We start from the raw sequence: 23,888 nt of genomic DNA, 5'->3' as shown, positions 1-23,888 counted from the left end.
TCCTTTTCGGATAAGATCAGTAAGGGAATTTGCTTTGCTTAACTGTTTATTTGTTACTCATTTCCTACTGCCTCCATGGCTCCCCCATCTTGAAAAAAAACACACCCTCATTTGATCCCTGGTAACTTTCCTTCCTCTCACTGTCTTCTTAACCCCTTTACAATCTTGCTTGTAACCCCATCATCCCACCAACACTGTTCTCCAAAGTGACCAATGATTTTTTTTAATCTATATTTTTTTCTTTTTTCTTTTCTTTTCTTTTTCTTTTTGTGTGTGTGGGGCAATGAGGATTAAGTGACTTGCCCAAGGTCACACAGCTAGTAAGCATCAAGTGTCTGAGGTCGGATTTGAACTCAGTTCCTCCTGAATCCAGGGCCAGTGCTCTATCCACTGCGCCACCTAGCTGCCCGCCCCTCAATGATCTCTTAGTGGCTAAACCCAATTGCTTTTTCTCAGTCCTCATTCTCCTTGACCTCTTTGCAGCCTTTGACATTGTGCATCACGCTCTTCTCCTTGATAGTCTCTTCTCTCTAGGTTTTAAGGAATGCCTTCTCCTACCTCTCTGATTGCTTTTTTTTTTCAGTTTCCTTTCCTTGATTCTGCTCCAGATACACAACTGTAGGTGTCCCTCAGGTTCCTGTCCTGGGTCCTCTTCTCGTCTCCCTCTACACTACTTCACTTGGTGATCTCACGAGCTCTGATGGAATTGAATCATCTCTGTGCTGATGGTTCTCATTCGCACCTTTCCTACCCCGATCTCTCTGCTGATCTCTAAGCTTGCATCTGCCTTTTAGACATCTTAAAATGAATGTCCAGTAGACATCTGAAAGTCAATCCAAAACAGAGTTCTACCTCCAAACCCTCTTCTTCTTCCTACCTTCCCTGACCATCTTCCCAGTCCCTCAGGCTCACAACCTAGAAGGTATCCTAGAATCCTCATTCTTACTCCTGCCTTCCCACATCCAAGTTGTTGTCAAGGCCTGTCAATTTTACCTTTGCAACATCTCTCGAATATTCCCCCTTCTCTGGTGCTGACACTTATCACCTATAGAAATAGCCTAACTATAACAATAGCCTGCTTGCAGGGTGGAGGGGGGGGGGAAGGGGTTTTTGCCCAACTCAGGTTTCTCCCCACTTCAATCCATTCTCCCTTCATCTACTCAAGTGATTTTCCGAAATTGAAGATCCTACCATGTCACCTCCCTACTCATTAAACTCCAGTGGCTCCCTATTGCCTCCAGAAACAAATATAAAATGTTCTGTTTGGCATTCAAAGTCTTCATGACCTATCCCCCTCCTACCTTTCCAGCCTTCTTATCCCTCATTCCCCAACATGGACTCTTTGACTGGACTCTGCCAGTTCCATAAACAAGGCCTTATACCAGCTCTAGGCATTCTCTCTGGCTGCCCCTCATTCCTGGGACCCTCTCCCTCCTCTCCACTCCAACTACTGACCTCCCTGGCTTCCTTTAAGTCCCAAATGAAATTCTACCTTCTACAAGAAGCCTTCCCCAACCCTTCTTTGCTTGTTTTTCTTTTTGTTTGTTTGTTTTTGGGGGGCAATGGGGGTTAAGTGACTTGCCCAGGATCACACAGCTAGTAAGTGTCAAGTGTCTGAGGTCAGATTCGAACTCAGGTACTCCTGAATCCAGAGCCGGTGCTTTATCCACTGCGTCACCTAGCTGCCCCCCTTTGCTTGTTTTATATCATATTTGCATGTAGTCTCTCCAATTAAATAGATTGTAAGCTTCTTGAGGGCAGGAACTGTCTTTTGTCTCTTTTTGTATCCCTAGCACTTAGCCTAGTGCCTGGAAGAAAGCAGGCACTTAATAAATGTTTATTGATTACTAGTGTTTCTTTTTCTCTTTCTTTTGTTTTGTTTGTTCAATGGGGGAAGGTAATAGTTTTTGTTCCTGGTGGTTTTTTGGTTTTGGTGAGGCAATTGGGGTTAAGTGACTTGCCCAGGCATAGCTAGTAAGTGTCAAGTGTCTGAGGCTGGATTTGAACTCAGGTCCTCCTGATTCCAGGGTCGGTGCTCTATCTACTTCACCACCTACCTGCCCCCATTCCTGTTTTTTTTTTAAGAGAGGTGGGGCTTCAGTAGAGTTAGGACCAGGCCTTAGAAAACCTAGTGAAAGGAATGAAGGTTGTTTTTTTTTTTTTTTTGAGGTAATCAGGATTAAATGACTTGCCTAGGGTCACACAGCTACTAAGTGTCTGAGGCTGACTTTGAACTCCGGTCCTCCTGACTTCAGGAGGTGCTGTATCCACTGTGCCACCTAGCTGCCCCTGTCACCTCTGCTTTCTAGCCCTCCCATAAGTCCTGCTCCCTAAAACCTTGCCCTTTCCTTCCCATTGCAATTCGAACTCTGTTCTGAGACCCATCCTCTAAGGTATCAATAGCCCTGCCCCGGTCTGGGCCAAAGGCAAAAATTCTATCCGCCACTTCCTGATTGCTTTGCTTCCCAAAGAATCTGAGACCCAAAGAACTTTCACATTATAAACCCTCAGAACCATAGATTTAGAGCAGGAAGGGACCTCCCGGTGTCATCTAGTCCGGCCCTTTCTTCTTATAATGGAAGACACTGAGGCACAGGGAGGTGATCTAACTCACCCAGGGTCAGAGGCGGGTGTCCCCTAACTCCAAATTGAGCAGTCGCTCCACTGCACCATGGTGCTACAAATCATTGCCTCGATTCACTGCCAAGTGTGTGGGACTTGGAGGGACAGAGACAGCTGGGATTCCCTCTCCCTTCTGGTGGCCATACCTCTTAGGCCTTGGCAGTTCCCAGGCCCTGGTGGGGAGGCCAGAAGCAACATGCTGCTGCTAGTGTTAACAGATGGGCACATTAGAGGAACCGTTCTTCCCAAATGGCCTTAGGGATCTGGTTCTTGAGTCCCAGACATCAGGGCCTCATTGCACAGCTCCCAAAAGCAGTCCCTCTGGAGCTGTTCCTCTGGCTCGGCTCAGCCCGGATGGCCAGTCTCATTCCGGGCAGGGGGCAGGGGCCAGGCTGGCCCTGGCGTGAGACACCAAACAGCTGGTCCAGCAGAGATAAGGCCCTAGAGGGCCCTGGGAATTAAGGGACCAGTATCTTAGCCCTGACTCTGACAGGGTCATATGGGAAAGAGCTCTGGATTTGGGGAAGGTATTCCAATTCAAATCCTTTCTCTTCTACTTATTCCTCATGTGACTTTGGGCAAGTGACTTCTCTGCTCTTGGAACAAACCCTGAATTTGGGTTGAGAGGATGGGGGTTCAAATTCTGCTCCCATCACTTAGATCTTGAGCAAGTCAATTAACTTCTTGGTTTCCTTTCTTATAAAATGTGTACTTTGGGGCAGCTAGGTGGTACAGTGGATAGAGCACTGGCCCTGGAGTCAGGAGGACCTGAGTTGAAACCCGGCCCTAGACACTTAACACTTACTAGCTGTGTGACCCTGAGCAAGTCACTTAACCCCAATTGCTTCACCAAAAAAAAAAGAAAAAAGTGTACTTTGGACTAGAGTGGCACCTCTTAAACTTTTTCCAATCTCCCCTTTTCACCTGAGAAATTTTTATTCGACCCCAGGTATATAGGTATATAAAATAGGTATACGTAACCATTGACTGTTGCCAGATTTTTTGTGATTCCCCCCCATTCAGTTACATGCCCCCTTCTGGGGTTGTGACCCACAGTGTAAGAAGCTTTGGATTAGATGACTTCTCAGGCTCCTTCCAGATCAAAATGTAGGATTCTACAATTTTTCCACTGGCTTGTAGTGTGACCTTGGCCAAATCCCTTCCCTTTTCTGAACCTCAGACAAGTGATGCTTTGGAGAGAGTCAGGAAGACCTGGATTCAAATGTAGCCTTAGACAGTTATTAACTTTTGTGACCTTGGGCAAGTCACTTAATCTCTGTCTGCCTCCATTTCTTTAACTATAAAAATGGGGATAATAATAGCACTTACCTCTCAGAGTTATTGTGACGATATCAAATGTCAAATGAGATAATATTTGTAAATATTATATACTATCAAATGAGATAATATTTGTAAAGCATTTAGCACAGTTAGCTTTTCCCCTTCCTTTTCCCTGTAATGGGAATAAGTCACCTGCTCTTATCTCCTAAAAAAGGCGACCCATTAAGATACCATGGCTAAGAAAGGGCCTTGAGAAGACCCCCTACACATTTTTTTTTTTTTTGGTCAGAATAATGAGGGTTAAGTAACTTGCCCAGGGTCGCAGAGCTAGTAAGTGTCAGGTGTCTGAGTTCAGATTTTAACTCAGATCCTCCTGAATCCAGGGCCAGTGCTTTATCCACTGCACCACCTAGCTGCCCCCCCTACACATTCACACACCATTTTCTCCTGACATATCGGCCCAAAGGCAGCTCCCCATCCTGGTTGGCTCTGGAAGGAAAGGTCATTCCATCAGTCTCTAATAAATTGCTGCTCTCAGACATTCACTGGACTCTAAGATTCTCAACTCCTTTCACCTCTGGTAGTAAACTCAGCTCTCATTCACTTGGGAGCCTGGAATACGGTTCAGGTGAAGTGGATAGAGGGGCTGGGCCTGGAGTCAGGAAGACCTAGTTAAAACCTAGCCTTAGATATTTATTTGCCGTGTGTCCCTTGGCAAGTCACTTCACCACAGTTTGCCTCAGTTTCCTCAACTGTAAAATGGGGACAATAATAATAGGATTGTCAGGATTGAATGAGACAATATTTGTAAAAGTGTTTAGCGTGGTGCCTGATGCATAGTAGGAACTACAAAAAGGCTTATTCTCCCCTTTCTAGGGAATCTCTCCCTTTAGCTGTTTCCTCTCCAGGATTATCTTGTATATTACATATAATACACAGGTATGCATGTACATGATTCTTTCATTAGACCATAGGCTTCTTTGAGGGCAAGGATTGTTTCATTTTTGCCTCTGTAAAGTACCTAGCATCAGGCATAGCACAGAGTAGATACTTAATAAATGTTTGCTATGGACATATTGTTTCTTTCTCTGTAGTTGTACACCCAGGGCCTAGCAGAGTTCTTGCTACATAGAAAGAGCTTAACAAGTGCTTGGCTAATAAGTAATTAAAACCAGCAGAAGGTCTATAACTCTACTCATATTTACAAAAGGCGGGAGGATAGATACTATACAATGGGAAGGGCCTGGAGACCTGGCCTTCGATCTGCTACCAACTTGGCTGTGGGACCTTGGGCAATCTCTTCTGACTTTCAGGTTCCTCATCTGTAAAATGAGTGGCTAAGTTTTCTTCCAACAAATTAAATTCCAATAAAGATATATCTAACAGAGCCCCATGCTCAGTACTTGAGATAGAAGGGTAGATCAGACATAGAACCTTCTAGGGGATTACTGTCTAATTGGGAGAAGGATAGAAGAAAAGCATACAGAGAACTCTGGGAGAAACAGTTCTTTTAGAACTCTGGTTCCTGTTGTTTGTTCTTTGTTCTCCAAGAGGACTATGACATCAGGGTGATGTCATGACTTGCACTGAATTGGATTTAAGTGAAGGAGGGCTGTGTAAAGTCATCAGCCTCACTCTGTCCTCCAAAGCCATCTGGGTCCAGTGGTGAGTTTTACATCAGGACGACTGGAGATGGCCCCAGACGTTTGAAGGCATTTCGGGTTAAGTGATTTGCCCAGAGTATCTGAGGTCACACTTCAACTCCGTACCTACTTCACCTCTGTACTTCAGGGCCAGTGCTCTATCTACTGCACCACCTAGCTGCCCTAGAACTCTGGTAGAAATCACAATATCGCAGGTCCAAGAGTATAGAAAGGGGTGAATGAGATAAGAGAGGCCTAGGGCAAAGTGTGAGGAGAGGGGGGATGAGGGAGAAATCACTTTCACCAGGTAGAAGCAGTGAAACCTTCTGAAGGAGAGACCTATGGAGATGGGCTCAGAGATGGGGAGTTCATTCCAGGTCTAGGAGATTGTTTGAACAAAGGCCAAGAGAGCAAGATAAGAATGGCTGAGAGTCATTGAGTTTGGCTTCAGATACAGGTGGTAAGTTGGAGTCACTTTCAAGTCAACATTCAAGGTTCCATTTTCTAAGTGTCCCCCCCCCCCTTTCCATCTCTGTCATTCCAGATCTGAGGGTCTAGGGCCCTCTAGACTCAGACCTTCTGTGTTCTAAGGACTCTCCAACTCTGACACTCTGTGTTCTAAGGATCCTCCCAACTCTGACATTGATTTCCAAGGGTCCTCCCAGCTGACATTCTGTGTTCTCAGGGCCCTCCCACCTCTGCCATCCTGTGTTCTAGGGGCCCTCCTAGTTCTGTGTTCTAAGGACTCTCCCAGCTCTGACACTCTGTGTTCTAAGGATCCTCCCAACTCTGACATTGATTTCTAAGAGTCCTCCCATCTGACATTCTGTGTTCTCAGGGCCCTCCCACCTCTGCCATCCTATGTTCTAGGGGCCCTCCTAGTTCTGTGCTCTAAGGACTCTCCCAGCTCTGACACTCTGTGTTTTAAGGGTCCTCCCATCTGACATTCTGTGTTCTCAGGGCCCTCCCACCTCTGCCATCCTGTGTTCTAGAGGCCCTCCTAGCTCTGTGTTCTAAGGACTCTACCAGTTCTGACACTCTGTGTTCTAAGAGTCCTCCCAACTCTGACATTGTATTCTAAGGGTCCTCCCAGCTGACATTCTGTGTTCTCAGGGCTCTCCCCCTCTGCCATCCTGTGTTCTAAGGGCCCTCCCAGCCCTGACCTTCTTTCTTCTAAGGGCCCTCCCAGCTCTGACATTCATTGTTAGATTCTGAGATTTAGGCATAGTCATCCCTTTGCTGAGGTTGTATTACCCATCAACCAGTTGGCAGAGAAGCAGTGGGCACCTTTCCTCTACACACACCTCTGGGTAATAAGCAACAGGTTCCCTAGGGAAAAGTAGAGGGGGCAGAGTCCCAGACAAGGTCTCTGTGTACAAGAATCCCTCTCCCAAACCAGCAGGCAGTCCAGGTCTTCCCCTTTGGCCTGCTCTTACCTCCAGGGGTGCAAGGTCTGGAACGGACTGCAGGGACTAGCAGGGCTGCAGGGGCTCAGCAGGGTCGGGCTCTGGCTACTTGGCGACAAACTGCAATAAGAGGGACCAGAGCCTTATGAATCTCTCCCGGGGCCAGCCCCCACCTGACCTACCAGCTCCCCACACCCTGGCTGGTTGTGAAGTGGCAGTTGGGAGATGGGAAGAAGGGGAGAAGAGAGACGTCAAGGCTGGGCCCTGGAGAAGCTGGACCAGTCTGCTAAGAACCAGTTGGGCAAGGAAGGGGGCGCTCAGGAGTCCGGAGAAAGAGGTTCAAGCCAGGCAAGGAGGCAGGGAAGGACGCTGAGGGTTCTTCCTCAAACTGCCCCAAATTCCCCTTGGGAAAAGTGCCGCCCCCTCGATTCTTTCAGGGGGCTCGGGGATCCTCAGGGAGGCCACGGGCTGGGGGCATAGGGATTGATGGAGGAGGGGAGTTTGGGATCCCCCAAGAGAAGGAGAAATCCCGGACTTTCTCCTGCCCCATCACCCCTAAGGGGCCCAGCTCAGGTCTCCTAGCAACCTCAAACAGCAACTAAGGGCTAGGCGCTCCGGAATCGCCCTAGCCACCCAACTCTCACCTAGGGGCCAGCGCCCTAGTGCCCGGGACTTCACTAGCCCCACCTCCCTCGGAACTGCCACCGCCTCCGGACAGGCCCCCAGGCTACTCACTCCAAGGTCAGGGCCGGGATGTTCAGCTTGTCCCGTCGGGATTTCATGGCCACAGGAGGGGGCTAAGAGTCCGGGAGGAAGGAAAGGCCGGTGGCCTCACTCCTTCCTGAGCTGTCAGTTTGCCTGTCCCCACGGCGGCCGCGCGCGGAGGGAGGGAGGAGGAGGAAGAGCGAGCGGGTGGGGTGTGGGTGGTGGGAGGTGGGGGGGGCGGTCCTGGGCACGGATCCCTAGCTGGAGCCCGGGCGGAGGCCTCCACGCTGCGCCGCTCCCGCCCCCTCTACGCGCGCGTCACTCCCTGCACCTCCTCCGGGGAGTCCGCCCCGCGTGCACAGCTGGGCCCCCAGAACCCCGAACGGTGTCGGGAGAAGAGAAGCTGGCCTTTTGGAGTGGGGGGGGGCAGTTGGAAGGGGGTATCTGCCCCAAAGAAGGGGACCTTAGAAGAAAAGGGGCTAATGCCAGGTAGGGGGATGGCCAGAATAGGGACCTGCCCCAAGGAGGGGTTCAGAATGGGGGGGGGCAGGCGGTGGGAGGGGGGGGCGCCGAAAAGGGCCCTGCGCAAAGGAGGGAGCCAGGGCAGAAATGGGGACCTGACCCAAGGAGAGGCTCGGAATAAGGGGACCAAATGGGAGGGAGGGGGACACAGGATTGGGATGGTTTTATGGAAGGGGGTGTTTAATATAGGACCTCCTTAAGGAAAAGGGTATGCTCATTAATAACAATAGCTGATATTAATATAGTAGTTTAAGGTTTGTTTACAAAATACTTTTTGTATGGCGAGGAAAACTCCCCCTATTAAACGCAGAAGCAAGGGATTGCCCACTCCTGAACTCAGGATTTTCCCCTCTATCAGAGGGGAGCTGCCTTTCAGAGATAGGTACTACGTAAGTGGTTCTCCCCATTTCACAGAGTCTTAGAGCTGAGTCTTAGAGAGGTTAAGTGAATTGCCTGTGGCCACACTATGAGTATAAGTCGGGGGCAGGGTTCAAACCCACGTGTCTTATGATTCCAAAGTCCACTGTTCTTTACACACACCAAGAGCTGCCTGGGGGAGGGGAAGGGGAGAGGATGTGAATGACTTTTCCCAAAACATCTAAGGCCAAGGGGCCTGTGGAATCTCCAAGGGGGCCGGCGGTCACTGCTCAAAGTCTGGGCCACGGCACCACTACCCTCTAGATGCGATGGAGGTCTGCAAGTATGCTGGAGTGCAGGACCACGTTGTCCGGTCTCATTGGCTATCCTCTGATCCTGAGGTGTGACCCCACCTTGGCTCTCAGAGAGATTGGGCCCCCAGTGTTTGGGGCCTGGTGAAGCTCAAGGAGTGAGTGCCCATTGCACCAGGGCCCAAGTCCAAAGGTCTGGGAAGCAAGCAAGGTGTGTCACGGTTTCCCTCCCATGCCCTGACATTTCAAGGGGGGAGAGCCATCTGCTGATTTGCCTGAATAGAATGCCACCTTGTCCCAACTCAAGGAAACCCAAGGGTGAATGAAAGAGGCCTTCATTCAGAGGTGGTCCCTCCTCCTACCCCATCCCAGCTCCCCAGCTTCTGGCATCTCCCCAGAGCCTGTTCTCTGAACCCAGAATATCAGAGCTGGGGGCGGCGGGGTGGGGTGGGGGAGCCCTTAGGAATGGCAGAGCTGGGAGGGCCCTTAGGACACAGGATGGCAGAGCTGGGAGGGCCCTTAGAACAGAGAAAGTCAGATCTGGGAAGCCCTCAATGACACAGAACATGGGATATGAGACCCGGATGACCACTGAGCCCAGCCCTCTCGTTTTATAAAGGAAATAGAGACCAAGAATGGCTGAGACATTTGGTCCAGGTCACATAAAGAGTCAGTGGCAGGGTAAGGAGTAGAACTCTAACCTGGGTTTGAGGAAGCCTGGGTCCTAGCCAGAGCTACATCATTCACTATGTACCAAAAGGTAAATCACTTTCCCTCTTGGGGTCGAAGTTTCCCCATCTATAAAATGGATCATAGGCTCATAAATTGATTTAGGGATGTTGGTGGCCATATAGTCCAACTTACCCATTTCAAAGAAGAGGAAATTGAGGCCCAGGGAATTTAATAGAATCACAATATTTACCCCAGCCCTCTCACAAGGTAGTGGTGAGGATGACGTGATACGCTGGCTATAAGGCATTATTTTGCTGTATCCTATAAGCTTGGTGAAGGCAAGGGACTGGGTACTATCCATCTGTTTCCTTTCTCCTCTTAATAAATGTCGCAAGAATGAATATATGAATGCATGATCGTCCTTAGGCTTCTATAAACAATGCCTTGTCCCCAAGAATGAATCTAATGGGTGGCTGGGGTCAGTCAACAAGCATTTATGAAGTGCTTACCATGTGCCAGGCACTGTGGATACACATCCAGGAAAGATTTTTCAATTAAAGCCTTCTTGCCCTGAGATGGCCCTGAGTACAGAAACAATCCACCCACGTCGGAAGGTTCCCCCACCCCCTCAACAAGTCATGCAGCCCTGAGCTGCGGTTCCTTGATTCCCCACTAGGGGTCGCTCAGAGACATACACAATGGGGAGATGCTGGAGACAGCTTGGATCTCAAACTTGTCTTGTTTTTTCTTTGTACCTTGTATCCCTAGTACCAAGCACAATGCCGTATACCCACTAAGCACCTGATAAATGTACATTGAATTAAATTGAATTCATAGATGCCAGAGTTGGAAGGGCCCTTAGGCTCTCATTTTACAGGAAACTGAGGCTTAGGGAGAGGAAGATGAGTTGCATTCAAGCCTTTATCTCCCCTTGGGCCAGGTTCCTACCATCTGTGTCCCATCTCCCCCCAGCAACTCCATTCTCTGTCCCCCTTCTCAGGAAAAGTCCCAGGCTAGGGGCAGCTAGGTGGCTCAGTGGATAAAGCGCCGGCCCTGGATCCAGGAGGACCTGAATTCAAATCTGGCCTCAGACACTTGACACTTGTGTGACCCTGGGCAAGTCACTTAACCCTCATTGCCCTGGCAAAAAAAAAGTCCCAGGCTACTTCACAGAAGCCTTCTGGAGGCAGCCTCCACTCACAGTCTCCTAGAATCTGCCTCCAAGTTCCTGGCTTCAGGCCAAGACACAGTTTGGGGAGGCGGGAGGAGACATTCAGGTACAGGTCCTTTCCTCCCAAACCTGTCTTTTGTTTTTGTTTTCTAAAACCCAATGCCCCAGACTGGGCAGCAGTGGCCAGAGGCCAGGAGTCCCTGCTCCTTCTCCTTTCTGCACCACCCTTTCCCTTGTAGACCTACAGATTGCTAGAGCTCCCATAGTCCAACCCCTTTGTTCCATAGAGAAAGAAACTGAGGCCAAGAAAAGATTAGCCCAAGTCGCACTGTTGAGTCAGTGACAGAACTGGGTCCCAAACCTAGGCTTCCTTTTCTTCTTCCTCCCTCCCCAGTGGCCTTTGGAAGTAGGAGGGACTTTAAGACTTTGGGCCCAACCCTTTTGAGTGTGTGTGTGTGTGTGTGTGTGTGTGTGTGGCAATTGGGGTTAAGTGACTTGCCCAGGGTCACACAGCCAGTAAGTGTTAAGTGTCTGAGGCCGGATTTGAACTCAGGTACTCCTGACTCCAGGGCTGGTGCTCTATCCACTGCGCCACTTAGCTGGCCCCCCAACCCTTTTGTTTTACAGAATTGGTAAAGTGAGGTCCAGAGACAGGAAGTGATTTGCCCACAGTAAATGAGGGCTAGAAGGAACGTGACCTTGGGCAAGTCTCCCCTTTTTGCTAGTGCCTTACCTTCTAAGGTCACCTTGTATTTACTTCGTATCTGTCTTTTATATCAGTCTGTATATGTCTCCTCTCTCCCTCCACCCAGCCCTGATAGAATGTAAGCTCTCTGAGGCTGGGCATTGTTTCACTCTTGTCTTTGTATTGCCAACACCTAGCCCAGTTCTTGGCCTTTGGTAGGCACAAATGCAGAATGCTTTCTCCCTTCCCCCTTCTTTTCCTTTTCCTCTGTCCCTTATCCCCCACTGGGACCCTAATTTGCCATCACTCCCACTCTCTAAGGAGGCTGGCAAGGCAAGGAGGCTGGCAAGGCACAGAGGCTCCAGACCTCGGCCAAGGTGAGGCCCCACCTCATGAGGGCTAGAAGCCATCCCAGGTACTTACGACCTTCCTCGTCGTGGCAAGCTGAGCTCCTTCTGCAATGAAAAAAGAAGAGCAGGTCAGACTATGGAAGGTACAAGCAGATGCCAGGGACCAGAGGGGGCCCAAGGAGCCCCTTCCCCACCCTGTCCAATTTCCTAACTTGGGGATCCAGGTCCAGGTTTTTCCCCATGAACCATAACAAAAATGACAGTGATTTCTTATCTGTAGGAGTAACTTTCCTTACAATAGCCCTAGGAGAATTAGTATACCCATTCTACAGAGGATGAAAGTGAGGCCAGAGAAGGAAGTGACTGACCAAAGAATAAACAGTGAATCAGGGATGGAGCTGGGACTAGAACCCAAACCAGGTGATCTTCACTCAGGGGCTCTCTCTACTGAAGGACTTGGGGAGGGGAAGGGTACAGGGGACATGAAGAGGGCAAGGAATGGGAAAGGGGACCAGAGACCACACTTTGTTACCCCTCCATGCTCTCCAAGTACTAGGAGAGCTTAGAAAAGCTGGCTGCGGGGGCAGCTAGATGGCGCAGTGGATAGAGCACTGGCCTTGGAGTCAGGAGGACCTGAGTTCAAATCCGGCCTCAGACACTTAACACTTACTAGCTGTGTGACCCTGGGCAAGTCACTTAACCCCAATTGCCTCACTAAAAAAAAAAAAAAAGCTGGCTGCTGCAGAGGTAGTGAGCCTCCCATCAGAGGAGTTTTCTAAGGGAAACTCCTGAGCAGCTATGGGGAAGATTCTGTGTGTGGGTAGTGGAAAGTATTGCAAGGACCTAGAGTCAAATGCTGGCCCGGCCACTTTAACCATAATCATGGGAGCCGAAAGTTCAACCCCCTAATTTTACAGAGTAGGAAACTGAGGCTGAGAGAGGTTATGTGCTTCACCCAGGGTCATACCACACGGCTAATAAGTCTCTCAGGCAGGATTTGCAAGGCAAGAAGCAGTTCTTCCTGATTCCAAGCTTAGCTGAAAAGGACCTTAGAGATGATCTAGCATAATCAGCTCCAGGGGAAACTGAGGCACAGGGGAAGGAAAATCAGCCAGCATAGAGCCTAGCACAGTGCCTGGCATGGAGAAGGTTTATTGGATTGTAGTCTTTCCTGGTCCCCCCCACCCCCCCCCCATGTTTTCCTCCAGGTTCACTTTAGAGAGTATTTGCTTTATGTTTCATATATACCTATATACATCAGCATATCAAAAACCAACTCTGGGAAAAGAAATGTATGCAGGGCAGACTTTGTCATTTAATCTGCATTTTCTCCATCACTTTCTTTTCTTTTTTCTTTTTTTTTTAGTGAGGCAATTGGGGTTAAGTGAATTGCCCAGGGTCACACAGCTAGTAAGTGTTAAGTGTCTGAGGCCGGATTTGAACTCAGGTACTCCTGACTCCAAGGCCAGTGCTCTATCCACTGCGCCATCTAGCTGCCCCTCTCCATCACTTTCTTAAGTGATGAAACAATAAAAAAAACAACCCATGAAATAATAAACTAAGGATTGATCTGTAGTTTACCAATTTGGGAGGTGTAAAGACAAAATGAAAACTGAACAATCAGCTCCAGTTTCAAGTGGCTCCAGTACACCTCTGTGTGTGTGTGTGTGTGTGTGTGTGTGTGTGTGTGTGTCCACGTGGTCAGCCTCAATAGAATGTAAGCTCCTTGAAGGCAGGGACTTTCACATTTTTTTACTTTATATCCTCAGAGCCCAGGACAATGCTTGGCTTACAGCAGGCGCCTAATAAATGCTCATTGACTGATTGACTGAATTGCTTAGATTCTGATTCTTTGATTCCAAACTCCCAAGTGGTTTTTTTTTTTTCCCTGCTGCACCAAAGGCTGAGGCAGGCACAAGGATGTTTTTGTCTTTCTTTGTATATCACCCATGATTTGCACACTGTAAGGGCTTGATTAATACTTGTTGATTGCCAGACCATAATGCCTTGGGCAAGTCACACACAGCCAGAGGGCAAGAAATGCTAGTTGGACCGAGGTTTAAGAATGGACTGAACTGACAGGTCTCTGAGAGACCTTTGGTAATCCTCTGATTCTAGACTCCTGCCCTTTTTAGCTCCAAAGCAGATGATTACATTATGATTAGTCACGAGAGTGGCCACATTCAGTGGCTGGTGGGTCTGGGGAGGCTTCCAGGAGAAGGTAGCTTTGGAACCAGGCCTAGAAGGACGAGGAAGCTTTTGACAGGTGGAGATGGGAGTGAGTCCAGGAGGAAGGCCAGGTCATTCCAGGTGAGAAAACAGCTTGGATTCTGTTGGAATTCCCCATTCTTTGCAGGCCCCCACTCCCTACTCTGCCACGATTCCCCCCCACGGGGACAGGACACATGGTCCATGGGGAAGGAGGTGTTCCTGCCACCCTCTTCTCCCCACCCCCCAGGGGCCCAGAGGGTGCTCAGTGGGCTGGGTGCCGGCCTGGGGGTGGGCCGCTGGTTCGGGAACGCAGCTATTTTTGGCCTCCGGGGTTGGCTTGGTGGGCCCAGGGAGGTTCAGGGCTGCCCACATCCCAGCCTTCCCAGCAACATCCAGGGAGGCAACAGGCGTTTGCCATGGAAACGGATGACGTCAAAGATCTCCGGTCCCTGGCGGGGAGACAAAAGATCAGCTTTCCCTTTCAAGCCAAACCCAGGTGGGGGTGGGGGGGGCAGGGAATCTCTGAAGAATCCCTCTACCGGAGGAAGGGAACTGGGGGCATATGGCCTGAAGCAGAGAAGATTTGGGGGGTGAGAGGCATGGCCCGTACACGCTAATTAGGTCTTGGGCTGTGTTTTTAAGAGAGGCTGAGTGTCCAGAAAAAAGGACAGGACTGTCCCCTATGCCCTGGTGAGACAACATCAAAACTGCTGTGTTCAGTTTGGGGGCCCAAGCTTATCGAGGACACTGGCAAATCAATCGGTGCATGTCCAAGGGAGGTCAGCCATGAGGATGAGGGACATCAAGTAGCACTTGAGGCTCAGCTGAAGGAGCCCAGACAAGAGAAGATGAGGGCAGGACAGGTGCCTTACTACCCATCTTCAGGCATGTGAAAGGCTGTCCCATGGAAGAAAGATTAGGTTTATTCTGCTTGGGCCCAGAGGTCAGAAAAAGGAAGTTACACAGGGGCAAATATCATCTTAGGGTAAGAAAAACTTCCTATTATACAGGGGGGTCTACCTCCATGGCTGGTGGGCACCTCCTACTATCTGAGGCCTTTCCAGCAAAGGCACAATGGGTCTTGGTCAGGGACTTGTACACTCAATCCTGCTCAGGCCTCAGTTGGACCCGATGCCCTTTGGGGCCTCTGACAATGCTGTCATGTTGAAATTCCGTGATGCGTGAACAAACAAATAGTCCAAGAATGTTACTCTCTTACTTAATCAACTGCAATGGCTCCCTTGTTTCTGCTAGGATCAAAAACAATTACTAATGCATTTCTGCTAGGAGCAAACTCTTCTGTTTGACATTTAAAGCCCTTTCTTCACAAACTGGTTCCCACCCATCCCTTCAGACTTATTTAGACATTACTCTCTATCACATACTCGACAATTTGGCCAAAGGGGCTTTCTTACTGTCCTTCCTATATGATGTTCAGTCTCCAACACTGTATACCTTTGCGCAGGTGAGTTCACCATACCTGCAATGTCCTCCCTCCTCACCTGTACTCTTAGAATCCCTAGCTTCCGGGGCAGCTAGGTGGCGCAGTAGATAAAGCACCAGCCTTGGATTCAGGAGGACCTGAGTTCAAATCCAACCTCAGACACTTGACACTTGCTAGCTGTGTGACCCTGAGCAAGTCACTTAACCCCCATTGCCTTGACAAAAACAAACAAAAAAGAATCCCTAGCTTCCTTCAAAGCTCAGCTCAGATACCACCAAGTAGTGGTTCCCCTCTAAATCACCATATATTTATTTTATAGATACTTATAGATATATATGTGTCCCCCTCCAAAAAATGTAAGCTCCCTAAGGGCAGGGAATTCCATTCCCCCTAAATTAGTCCTTCTGCAGTGATCTAATAGTACCTCTCCTCTGCTCAAAAGTCCTCTGCAGCTCTGTTACAGACAGAGTAAAGTTCCCACTTTCGGGGGCACTCTGGAATAGGGCCTGACACTTCATCAATGCTTGTTCACTGACTGACTTTTTCTTTGTGTCTTCAGGAGGCAAAACTTTTAGGCATGTAATGCTGGGCAAGCCATTTAAATGATCTGCCCTTCAGTTTCTATCTCCAGCTAGGTATTTCCAAGGCCTTCCTAAAATAAGCCTGTTTCAAAAATTAGGATAACAATGCCCATACTTCCTACTTCAATGACAGTGAGGCAAATGCTTTGTAAATCTTGAATTGCTAGAGGAATGGGAACTATAATTATAATGAGGAATGCTGGGGAAAGAAGAGTCACCAGGAGACAGATTTCAGCTCCAGCATGAGGAACACAATCAGAGTTGGAAACAATGAAGAAACTGCTTCATATGGTAGTGAGCTCCCCATCACTGGGGAAGTTCAGACAGGGAATGGATATCTCATCAGGAATACTGCAGAGGCAATTTCTGGATTGAAATAATGAAGTTTTTCCTTCTTTGGAACCTCCCCTCCCCACCCCTCCACTCCCATTCAAAAACTGACAAGAAGGGCAGCTAGGTGGCACAGTAGATAGAGCACTGGCCCTGGATCCAGGAAGACCAGAGTTCAAATCCTGCCTCAGACACTTGACACTCACTAGCTGTGTGACCCTGGGCAAGTCACTTAACCCCCATTGCCCCGCAAACAACAACAACAACAACAGCAACAACAACAAAATTGACAAGACCCCATTTGAGAAGTGAATTTAAATGTATGGTAGGACTCAGATGTTGTTCTCTTCAGCTGCTCCACATACTCTACCAGGGAGGCCAGAAATAAACTACATTGCCATAGTTTGGCTTATAAATCTCCTTACAGCATATAAAGTGCTCTCTTCACAATCACCCTGACAGGGCAGCTAGCATCCCATTCTTTGAGATTTTAAACTATCCATTATTTAATTGGGATGAGTCTTTCTCTCAATCACCATCTAGGCACTTTCAAGCTCTTCCTTACTTCTTTTTTTGTTTTGTTTTTTTGTGGGGCAATGGGGGTTAAGTGACTTGCCCAGGGTCACACAGCTAGTAAGTGTTAAGTGTCTGAGGCTGGATTTGAACTCAGGTACTCCTGAATCCAGGGCCAGCGCTTTAACCACTGTGCCATCTAGCTGCCCTCTTCCTTACTTCTTAGCAGATGGTGTTTCTAAGTGGCTGTGGCTAAAATATTCCTCCACCTGTAGCTGATGTGGTATTGAGCCTCTCTGATCTTAACGAGGCTGATCCTTTGACTACAGCCCTTGCAGTTTCCAGAATCCAGTGACCCCTACACCAGTATGGGGGACGGAGGAAAGATAGCTCATAGATTGTAGATTTGGAACTTGAAGGGATCCAAGTGGTTTATCTTATTTTGCATATGAGGAAAGAGGCCTAGAGAGGTCTGGGGAGTTGCCGAAAGTTGAACAGGAAGGAAAATATTGATTATGTCCATTTTACAGATGAGGAAACTAAGATGGGGGGAGGAGCGAGAGCACGAGAAATTGCCCAAGCTGTCTTAGCTCCCTGTCCAAGTGCTTTTTCCACATTGGCACACATATAAGCTTAGGAAGCCCACTTTTCAGGGAGGTGGAGAAGGGGAAGGAGGAAGCAGAGATCTAGTGTTGGAGGAGATCTCAGAAGCCATCTCATCCAAACCCAGCATTTTAAAGATTAGGAAACTCAGTGACTTGCCCAAGGTCACACAGGTAGGAAGTGGCAGAGCTGGCCTGGAGCTCAAGTCCTGAGGTTCCAAGTTCAGCACTCTTTCATCTGTATCCCACTGCCTCCCAACCCATCACAGTCCATCTGGTCTGTGTTTTCCCCAAACCCAAACTATGGCTGACAGGATTAATTCTCTCTTTGCAGGAGGCCCTGTCTAGGGCAGGAAGGGGAAGCAGAGCAGAGAGGAAGCTTGGAGGTGGGGGAAAAAGCTCTGTCTGCTCTTGCGCCAGAGAAAACAGGCCTGTTTATTTTCCCAAACCCCTTCCCCCGCTCTCCCAGCAGGCTTCTAGGGAAGTCACTGCCAGGACCCCTACTCCAAGGGCAGAAACTGACGGAGTTCAGAGACCGCATCCCGGGGCCAGCATCTGCCTACGCTTCCTGACCTGCCGTACCCTGATTGGTCAAGTCACCCGGCCCTATTGTTGGACTGGCCAATAAGAAGGAAACTTGCGCTTTGCCAAGGGAGTTTTATGAATTGACCTGATCTGACCAGCTCCAGCCTTTAGACAGGTGCCACGAGGCGATCTGATTGGCCGAGACTCAAGCAACTCTCAATATGATTGGCTGAGACTCCGGGCTTACTGTGCCCCAAGGGAAGCGGTCCGAAGTCATTCAGCGGTAAACAAACACACGTGTCAGCCCCTGGAAATGCAGGGGCCCCCGTTACCGTAAAGGCCCTAAAAGCTTGGCACACGAGAACCTGGAACGGGGCAGAGAAACTTGCCTCCAGCACCCCGGTCCATTTGCGCAGGCACGTGTACACCCCGAAACACATGCCCATCCAACTATACATGTGCGCACACAAACTGTGCACATGCGTATATTCCAGCACGCAGGACAGTCTCTCAGTTACTGTCAGTCAAAAGACATTTATTAAAAGCCTACTATGGGGGGCAACTAGGTAGCTCAGTGGATAAAGCACCAGCCCTGGATTCAGGAGAACCTGAGTTCAAATTCGGCCTCAGACACTTGACACTTACTAGCTGTGTGACCCTGGGCAAGTCACTTAACCCTCATTGCCCCCATCAAAAAAAAAAGCCTATTATGTGGCTGGCACTGTGCTAAGCACTGGAAAGGCAAGACAGCAACAGCAACAATAAAAACCTCCAGTCTTGTTCTCAAATAGCTCACAGTCTAATGGGGGAGATAACATGCAACTGTGTACAACATGCTATATAAATAATAAACTGGAGATAGTCTCAGAGGAAGACACTAATCAATATTTATTAAGTGCCTATTATATACCTCTTCCTAGCTGTGTGACCCTGGGCAAGTCACTTAACCTTTTTGGCCTCAGTTTCCTCCTCTATAAAAAGAGCTGGAGAAGAAAGTGGCAAACCAACTCCAGTATCCTTGCCAAGAAAACCCCAAATGGGGTCACAAAGAGTTGGACACGACTGAACAAAAACTATATACCGAGCTGGAGAAACAAAATGATTCAAAAGTCAATCGCTGCCCCCAAGGAGCTCACAATCTAACAGGGGAGACAGCTTTATGTAAACAAATATATACAAGGAAAATGAAATTCAGCACATTAGTAAATAGCTGACAGAGTGAAAGCACTAGAATCTAGAGGGGCTGGTGAAGGCTTCCTGGAGAAGGTGAGATTTTAGTTGGGACTTAAAGGAAGTCAGAGATGAAGAAGGAGAGGGTTGTAGGCATGCCCAGAGCCACGAGATGGGGGTGGGGAGGGGAGTCTTGTTCATGGAACAGGCAGGAGGCTGGTGTTACCGCATTGCAGAGTATGTCTCCAGGAATAAAGTATACGAAGACTGGAAAGTTAGGAGGGGCTGGTTTATGAAGGGGGATCAGGAAAGACTTCCTGCGGAAGGTGGGGTTTTAACTGAAACCCCAGAGGCCTCTTTGTTTCTAGCCTTTCCGTCCCTGTCCCCATCCCCCCTCCTGCCAGATCCAATCAGTTTTCAAGTCTTGCTCATCCACATATCTCACACTTCCACCCACTCAGCTACCGCCCAGGGTCCAGCCCTCCTTACTGCTGGCCTGGAGGACTGCAATAGCCTGCCAATTCATCTCTCCTTGCTTTCAGTGTCTCCCTCTTCCAATCAATCCTCCACACAGCTGGCAAAAGAATCTCTCTAAGTCAGACACAGACCTAACCAGGTCACTCTCCAGCTCAAAAGTTTGCAGGAGTTCCCTATTACCTCTAAGAAAAATTAAAATTTCTCAGCCTGGAATAACACTTCCTGCCTCACCCCCCCCCCCCAGGTGGTGAAATGAAAAGAGTAAAGGATTTGGAGTATGAAGACCTGAGTTTAAATCACAGATTTGTCACTTCTTAGCTGTGTGATCTTAGGCAAGTCATTTTATCCCTGTGGGCTTCAGTGTCCTCATCTGTAAGATGAGAAGGGTTGGGCCAAATTACCTCTTTCCATATTATATATATATATATGGTCTTTCCAGGTATATGTTTTTTGATCCTATCTTTCTGGGCTTATTTCAATTTACTCCAATTTATTCATTCATTCATTTATTCAGCAAGCATTTATTAAATGCTTAGTGTGTGCAAGGCACCAGACTAAATGTAAAGATAAAAGTAATGCCCTCTTTGCCTTAGGGGGCTTCCATTCTATTTGGGGGAAGGGAATAACATACACAGATAACTATATGCAAAATGTTTACAAAGTAATGTGAAGTAGGGCCCAGCTAAGAATTCTAGGAGGCAGAGAGAAGGAAGGAAGGGCATTCAGAGCATGGGGGAAAGTCTGGGCAAAGACATGGCGATGGGAGATGGAACGCAGGAAACAAAAAAGCAAGCCAGCTTAGCTGGAACATCAAGTTCGTGGATCCATGACGGGGACTCTCCGTTCCAGCCAAACTGGACTGCTCTGCTTCCCAAACTCAACATACTGTCTCCCGCCTCCGTGCATTCACACAATCTGTTCCCCACGCCTGGAATGGGTTCCCTTCCTCCTCCCTGCCTTTCAGAATCCTTTTCTTCCTTCAAGGAAGGTGGAGCTGAGGTCAGTCCTCTCGGGAAGCTTTCTTTGATCCTCTCCATAACCTAAAGTCTTCCCTCCCCCTTTACATTTTCCCAGAATACTTTGTCTCAATTTCTCTTTTGTCCCATCACACCCAAGAATGATATCATGCTTATCTGTGAACATGTCTCATCTGCCCAGTAGAATTTAAACTCCTTGGAGGAATTGTTTACTCCTAGTGCCTTGCACACAGAACACACTTAATAGCTCTTTGTGAACTGAATTCACACACAAAACACATAGGTGCACAGGAATAGAATGTCCAAGTTAAATAAAGCTCATCTAGTCAGGTCAACAAGCATTTTTTAAAGTGCCTACTATGTGTCAGGTACTCTGGTAAGCACTGGGCATACAAAGGAAGGCAGAAATAATCCCTGGCCTCAAGGAGCTCACAGTCTAATGTAGCAGGGAGGGAGACACCAAATAAACAACGAGGTCCAAATGAGATACAGACAGGATAAATTGGAAATAATCAACAGAGGGAAGATACTAGCTAGCACTGAGCAGGCTGGGAAAGGCTTCTTGCAGAAGGTGGGATTTTAGCTGAGACCTGAAGGAAGCCAAGAGGCAGATATGAGGAGGAAGGGCATTTCAGGAATAGGGGGACAGCCATCTGGTATCTTGGTAGATAGTCAGCACTGCCTACTAAGACATCTAAGACTCAGAGAACTGAGACTCGGTAGAGGTTAAGTGACTTATTCAAGGGCACACAGCTAGTAATCGTCAGAAGCAAGATTTCAATCCAGATCTTCCTGAAGGAGCTGAGCCCAACATTTTATCTGGTGGCCCAAGCTTCCTTTCACACAGACCTATATATACAAAGGCTGTGCCAACCCATGTACACAAATCTATGTGCCCCATTAACATTATTTTTGTCGAGTGCACACATACATATGCAAACAATCCCCATACAAACTCCACATGGGATCTCACTGATTAGAGGCATTCCTCCCCAAACCTCCCTGTAAGGAGGGGCGGCAGTCCAGCCATCTCTTCATTTCTCACCCCTCTGTATGTAATTTTCCCGACTTCTTTACCATCCCCCGCCCCCTTCCTCACTCCCCTTTCAGCTTCCTGTTGGGTGTTGTTTTCTCCCATTAGATTGTTTTAAATTCAATCTTATTTTTAGTTCCAAATTCTCTCCCTCTCCTACACTCCCCCAGCCATTAAGAAGACAAGAAAAATAGAATCGGTGACAAATACGCTTAGTCATGCCGACAGATTTCCGCTCCATTAGCTACCCCCATTAGATTGTAAGCACTTTGAGGGGAGGGACCATCTCCCTTTTACATATTTGTATCCCCAGCCTTAGCACCTTGCCTGGTACATAGTAGGTGCTTCCCCCCATTTTTGGGGGGATTGATGAGGTTATTGGGGTTAAGTGACTTGCCCAGGGTCACACAGCCAGTAAGTGTCAAGTGTCTGAGGTCGAATTTGAACTCAGGTCCTCCTGAATCCAGGGCTGATGCTTTATCCACTGAGCCACCTAGCTGCCCCAGTAAGTGCTTAATTAATGCTAACTGTCCCCAATCGCCTGACACAACCATCCACACATAGCCAAACAAGGGGCAGACAGACTGCTCAAGAGGAGCCTGAGGCCACTGCAGAAGGGACCAGTCCCTCCAGTTTTTAATCTTCTCATCCCCAGCACCTATCATAGTGTCTAGTACAAAATAATTTGAAGGGGGGCCCTAGCAAATACAGAGGATCAGCAAAAGGGACCATAAGTACAGTTAGGGCAGAGCTGGAAGAGTGTTTTCTGGCTACCTGCTGGGCTCCTAGGATGTGTGGGAGAGGTACATGCCAGCCTATTGGGGGGGCCCTCTAACTCTGAGGGTCTCTCCAGGGCACCCCTAGATCCCCTTCTCTTCTCTCCCACCAATCTCTCCCTTGGGTGTCTCATCAGCTGTTGTGGGTTCAGAGGTCATCTCTATGCTGATGAGTACCAGAAGTATCTTTCTGATCCCAGGCTCTGTGAATAGCCTAGTTCCTGCATCCTCTGTCAGTTGGACATTTCCAACCAGACTTCTTGGACATATCTTCTACTCCATATGTTTGAAACTCACTGACCCCTTTTCCGATAGGGTCGCCACCAGCCTTGGCCTTAATTGATCCTTCTGATCACCTTGGTTTGCAAGCTCGGGGTCTCCCTCAATTCTGAATTCTTCCTCACCCCACTTTTCCGATCATTTGCCAAGTCTTACTGATTATCCTTTTCTAAACATCTCTCCCATCTGGTCCCTTCTCCTTCTCACCCACTTACCCCCCCTAATTCAGGTCCTCACCACCTAAGGCAGAAATAGCTTCTTATTTAATTCTCCTTGTTCAAGTCTCTCCCCTCTCCAATTCATCCTCTATGCCAGGGCTTCTTAAACCTTTCCTACTCGTGACCCTTTTTGCCTGAGAAATTTTTACCCCAGCCCGGTTATATAAAATAGGTATACATACTCTTTGACTGTTGCCAAAATTTTCACAATCCCCACATCCAGTTTAAGACACTTTTCGACACGAAGTTTAAGAAGCTTTGCTCTATACACCTGCTATAGTGATTGTTGACAATGTCACTAGCTTACTCAACAAACTCCAATGGCTCCCTATTACCTTGAGAATCTAGTGGAAACATTTATGTTTAAACCCTTTATAATTCTGCCCTCACGCTATCTTCCCAACTTCATTACAATCGGCTATTCCTCCTTACAGATCCTACAATCCAGTCTGATGTGTTCCTCATACATGATACTGAATTTTCTGTCTCTGAACCTTTGTCCAGACTGTCCCCCATGCCAAAAATGCCTTCCCTTCTCAGGTCTGCTTCTTAGAATTTCTAGTTTTCTTCAAAGCTCAGCTCAAGGTCTGCATGAAGCCTATCCTGAGCTGCAAACCCCTCCCCCCCAACTCCTCCCCACCCTCCTCTCTTTCTTTCTTTCTTTTTTTTTTTTAGTGAGGCAACTGGGGTTAAGTGACTTGCCCAGGGTCACACAGCTAGTAAGTGTTAAGTGTCTGAGGCCGGATTTGAACTCAGGTATTCCTGACTCCAGGGCCGGTGTTCTATCCACTGCGCCACCTAGCTGCCCCCCTCTTCTCTTTCTTACCAAATTTACCTGGTATTTATTTTGTATCCACTTTGTACATGTATCTATTGTTGTCTCTCCCCCATGTAAACTCCTTGAGAGCCCGGCACTGTTACATTTTTTCTTTGTATTTCCATTGCTACTTAAGTCATTTTAAGCCCGCGGTAGGTTTGGTGATTGCTGGCTGGGAACACAGCTGAAGATCACAGGGGAAACAGACCC

At 48.3% G+C, this 23,888-nt stretch overlaps 1 protein-coding gene across 2 annotated transcripts in view; it reads right to left on the bottom strand.

The window, feature by feature from the left end:
• The window catches only part of MAST3 (microtubule associated serine/threonine kinase 3), a 90,348-nt gene that overhangs the window by 64,399 nt on the left and 2,061 nt on the right, over positions 1–23,888 (bottom strand). The window contains exons 1-2 of one of the 2 annotated variants that reach the window (XM_043970801.1): positions 7,688–7,876; positions 6,983–7,072 (exon numbers count right to left, since the gene is read on the bottom strand). In XM_043970801.1, coding sequence (XP_043826736.1) covers positions 6,983–7,072; positions 7,688–7,734 — 137 coding nt within the window. In that variant the 5' untranslated portion in view covers positions 7,735–7,876. Of the gene's footprint in view, positions 1–6,982; positions 7,073–7,687; positions 7,877–11,798; positions 11,831–23,888 lie in introns of those variants that run through there. The other variant, XM_043970822.1, reaches the window with a different exon arrangement.

Source organism: Dromiciops gliroides, chromosome 1, assembly GCF_019393635.1.
Source record: "Dromiciops gliroides isolate mDroGli1 chromosome 1, mDroGli1.pri, whole genome shotgun sequence".
Lineage (NCBI taxonomy): Eukaryota > Metazoa > Chordata > Mammalia > Microbiotheria > Microbiotheriidae > Dromiciops > Dromiciops gliroides.
Note: the sequence above shows the minus strand (reverse complement) of the source record. Positions and strands in the feature narration are given on the sequence as shown.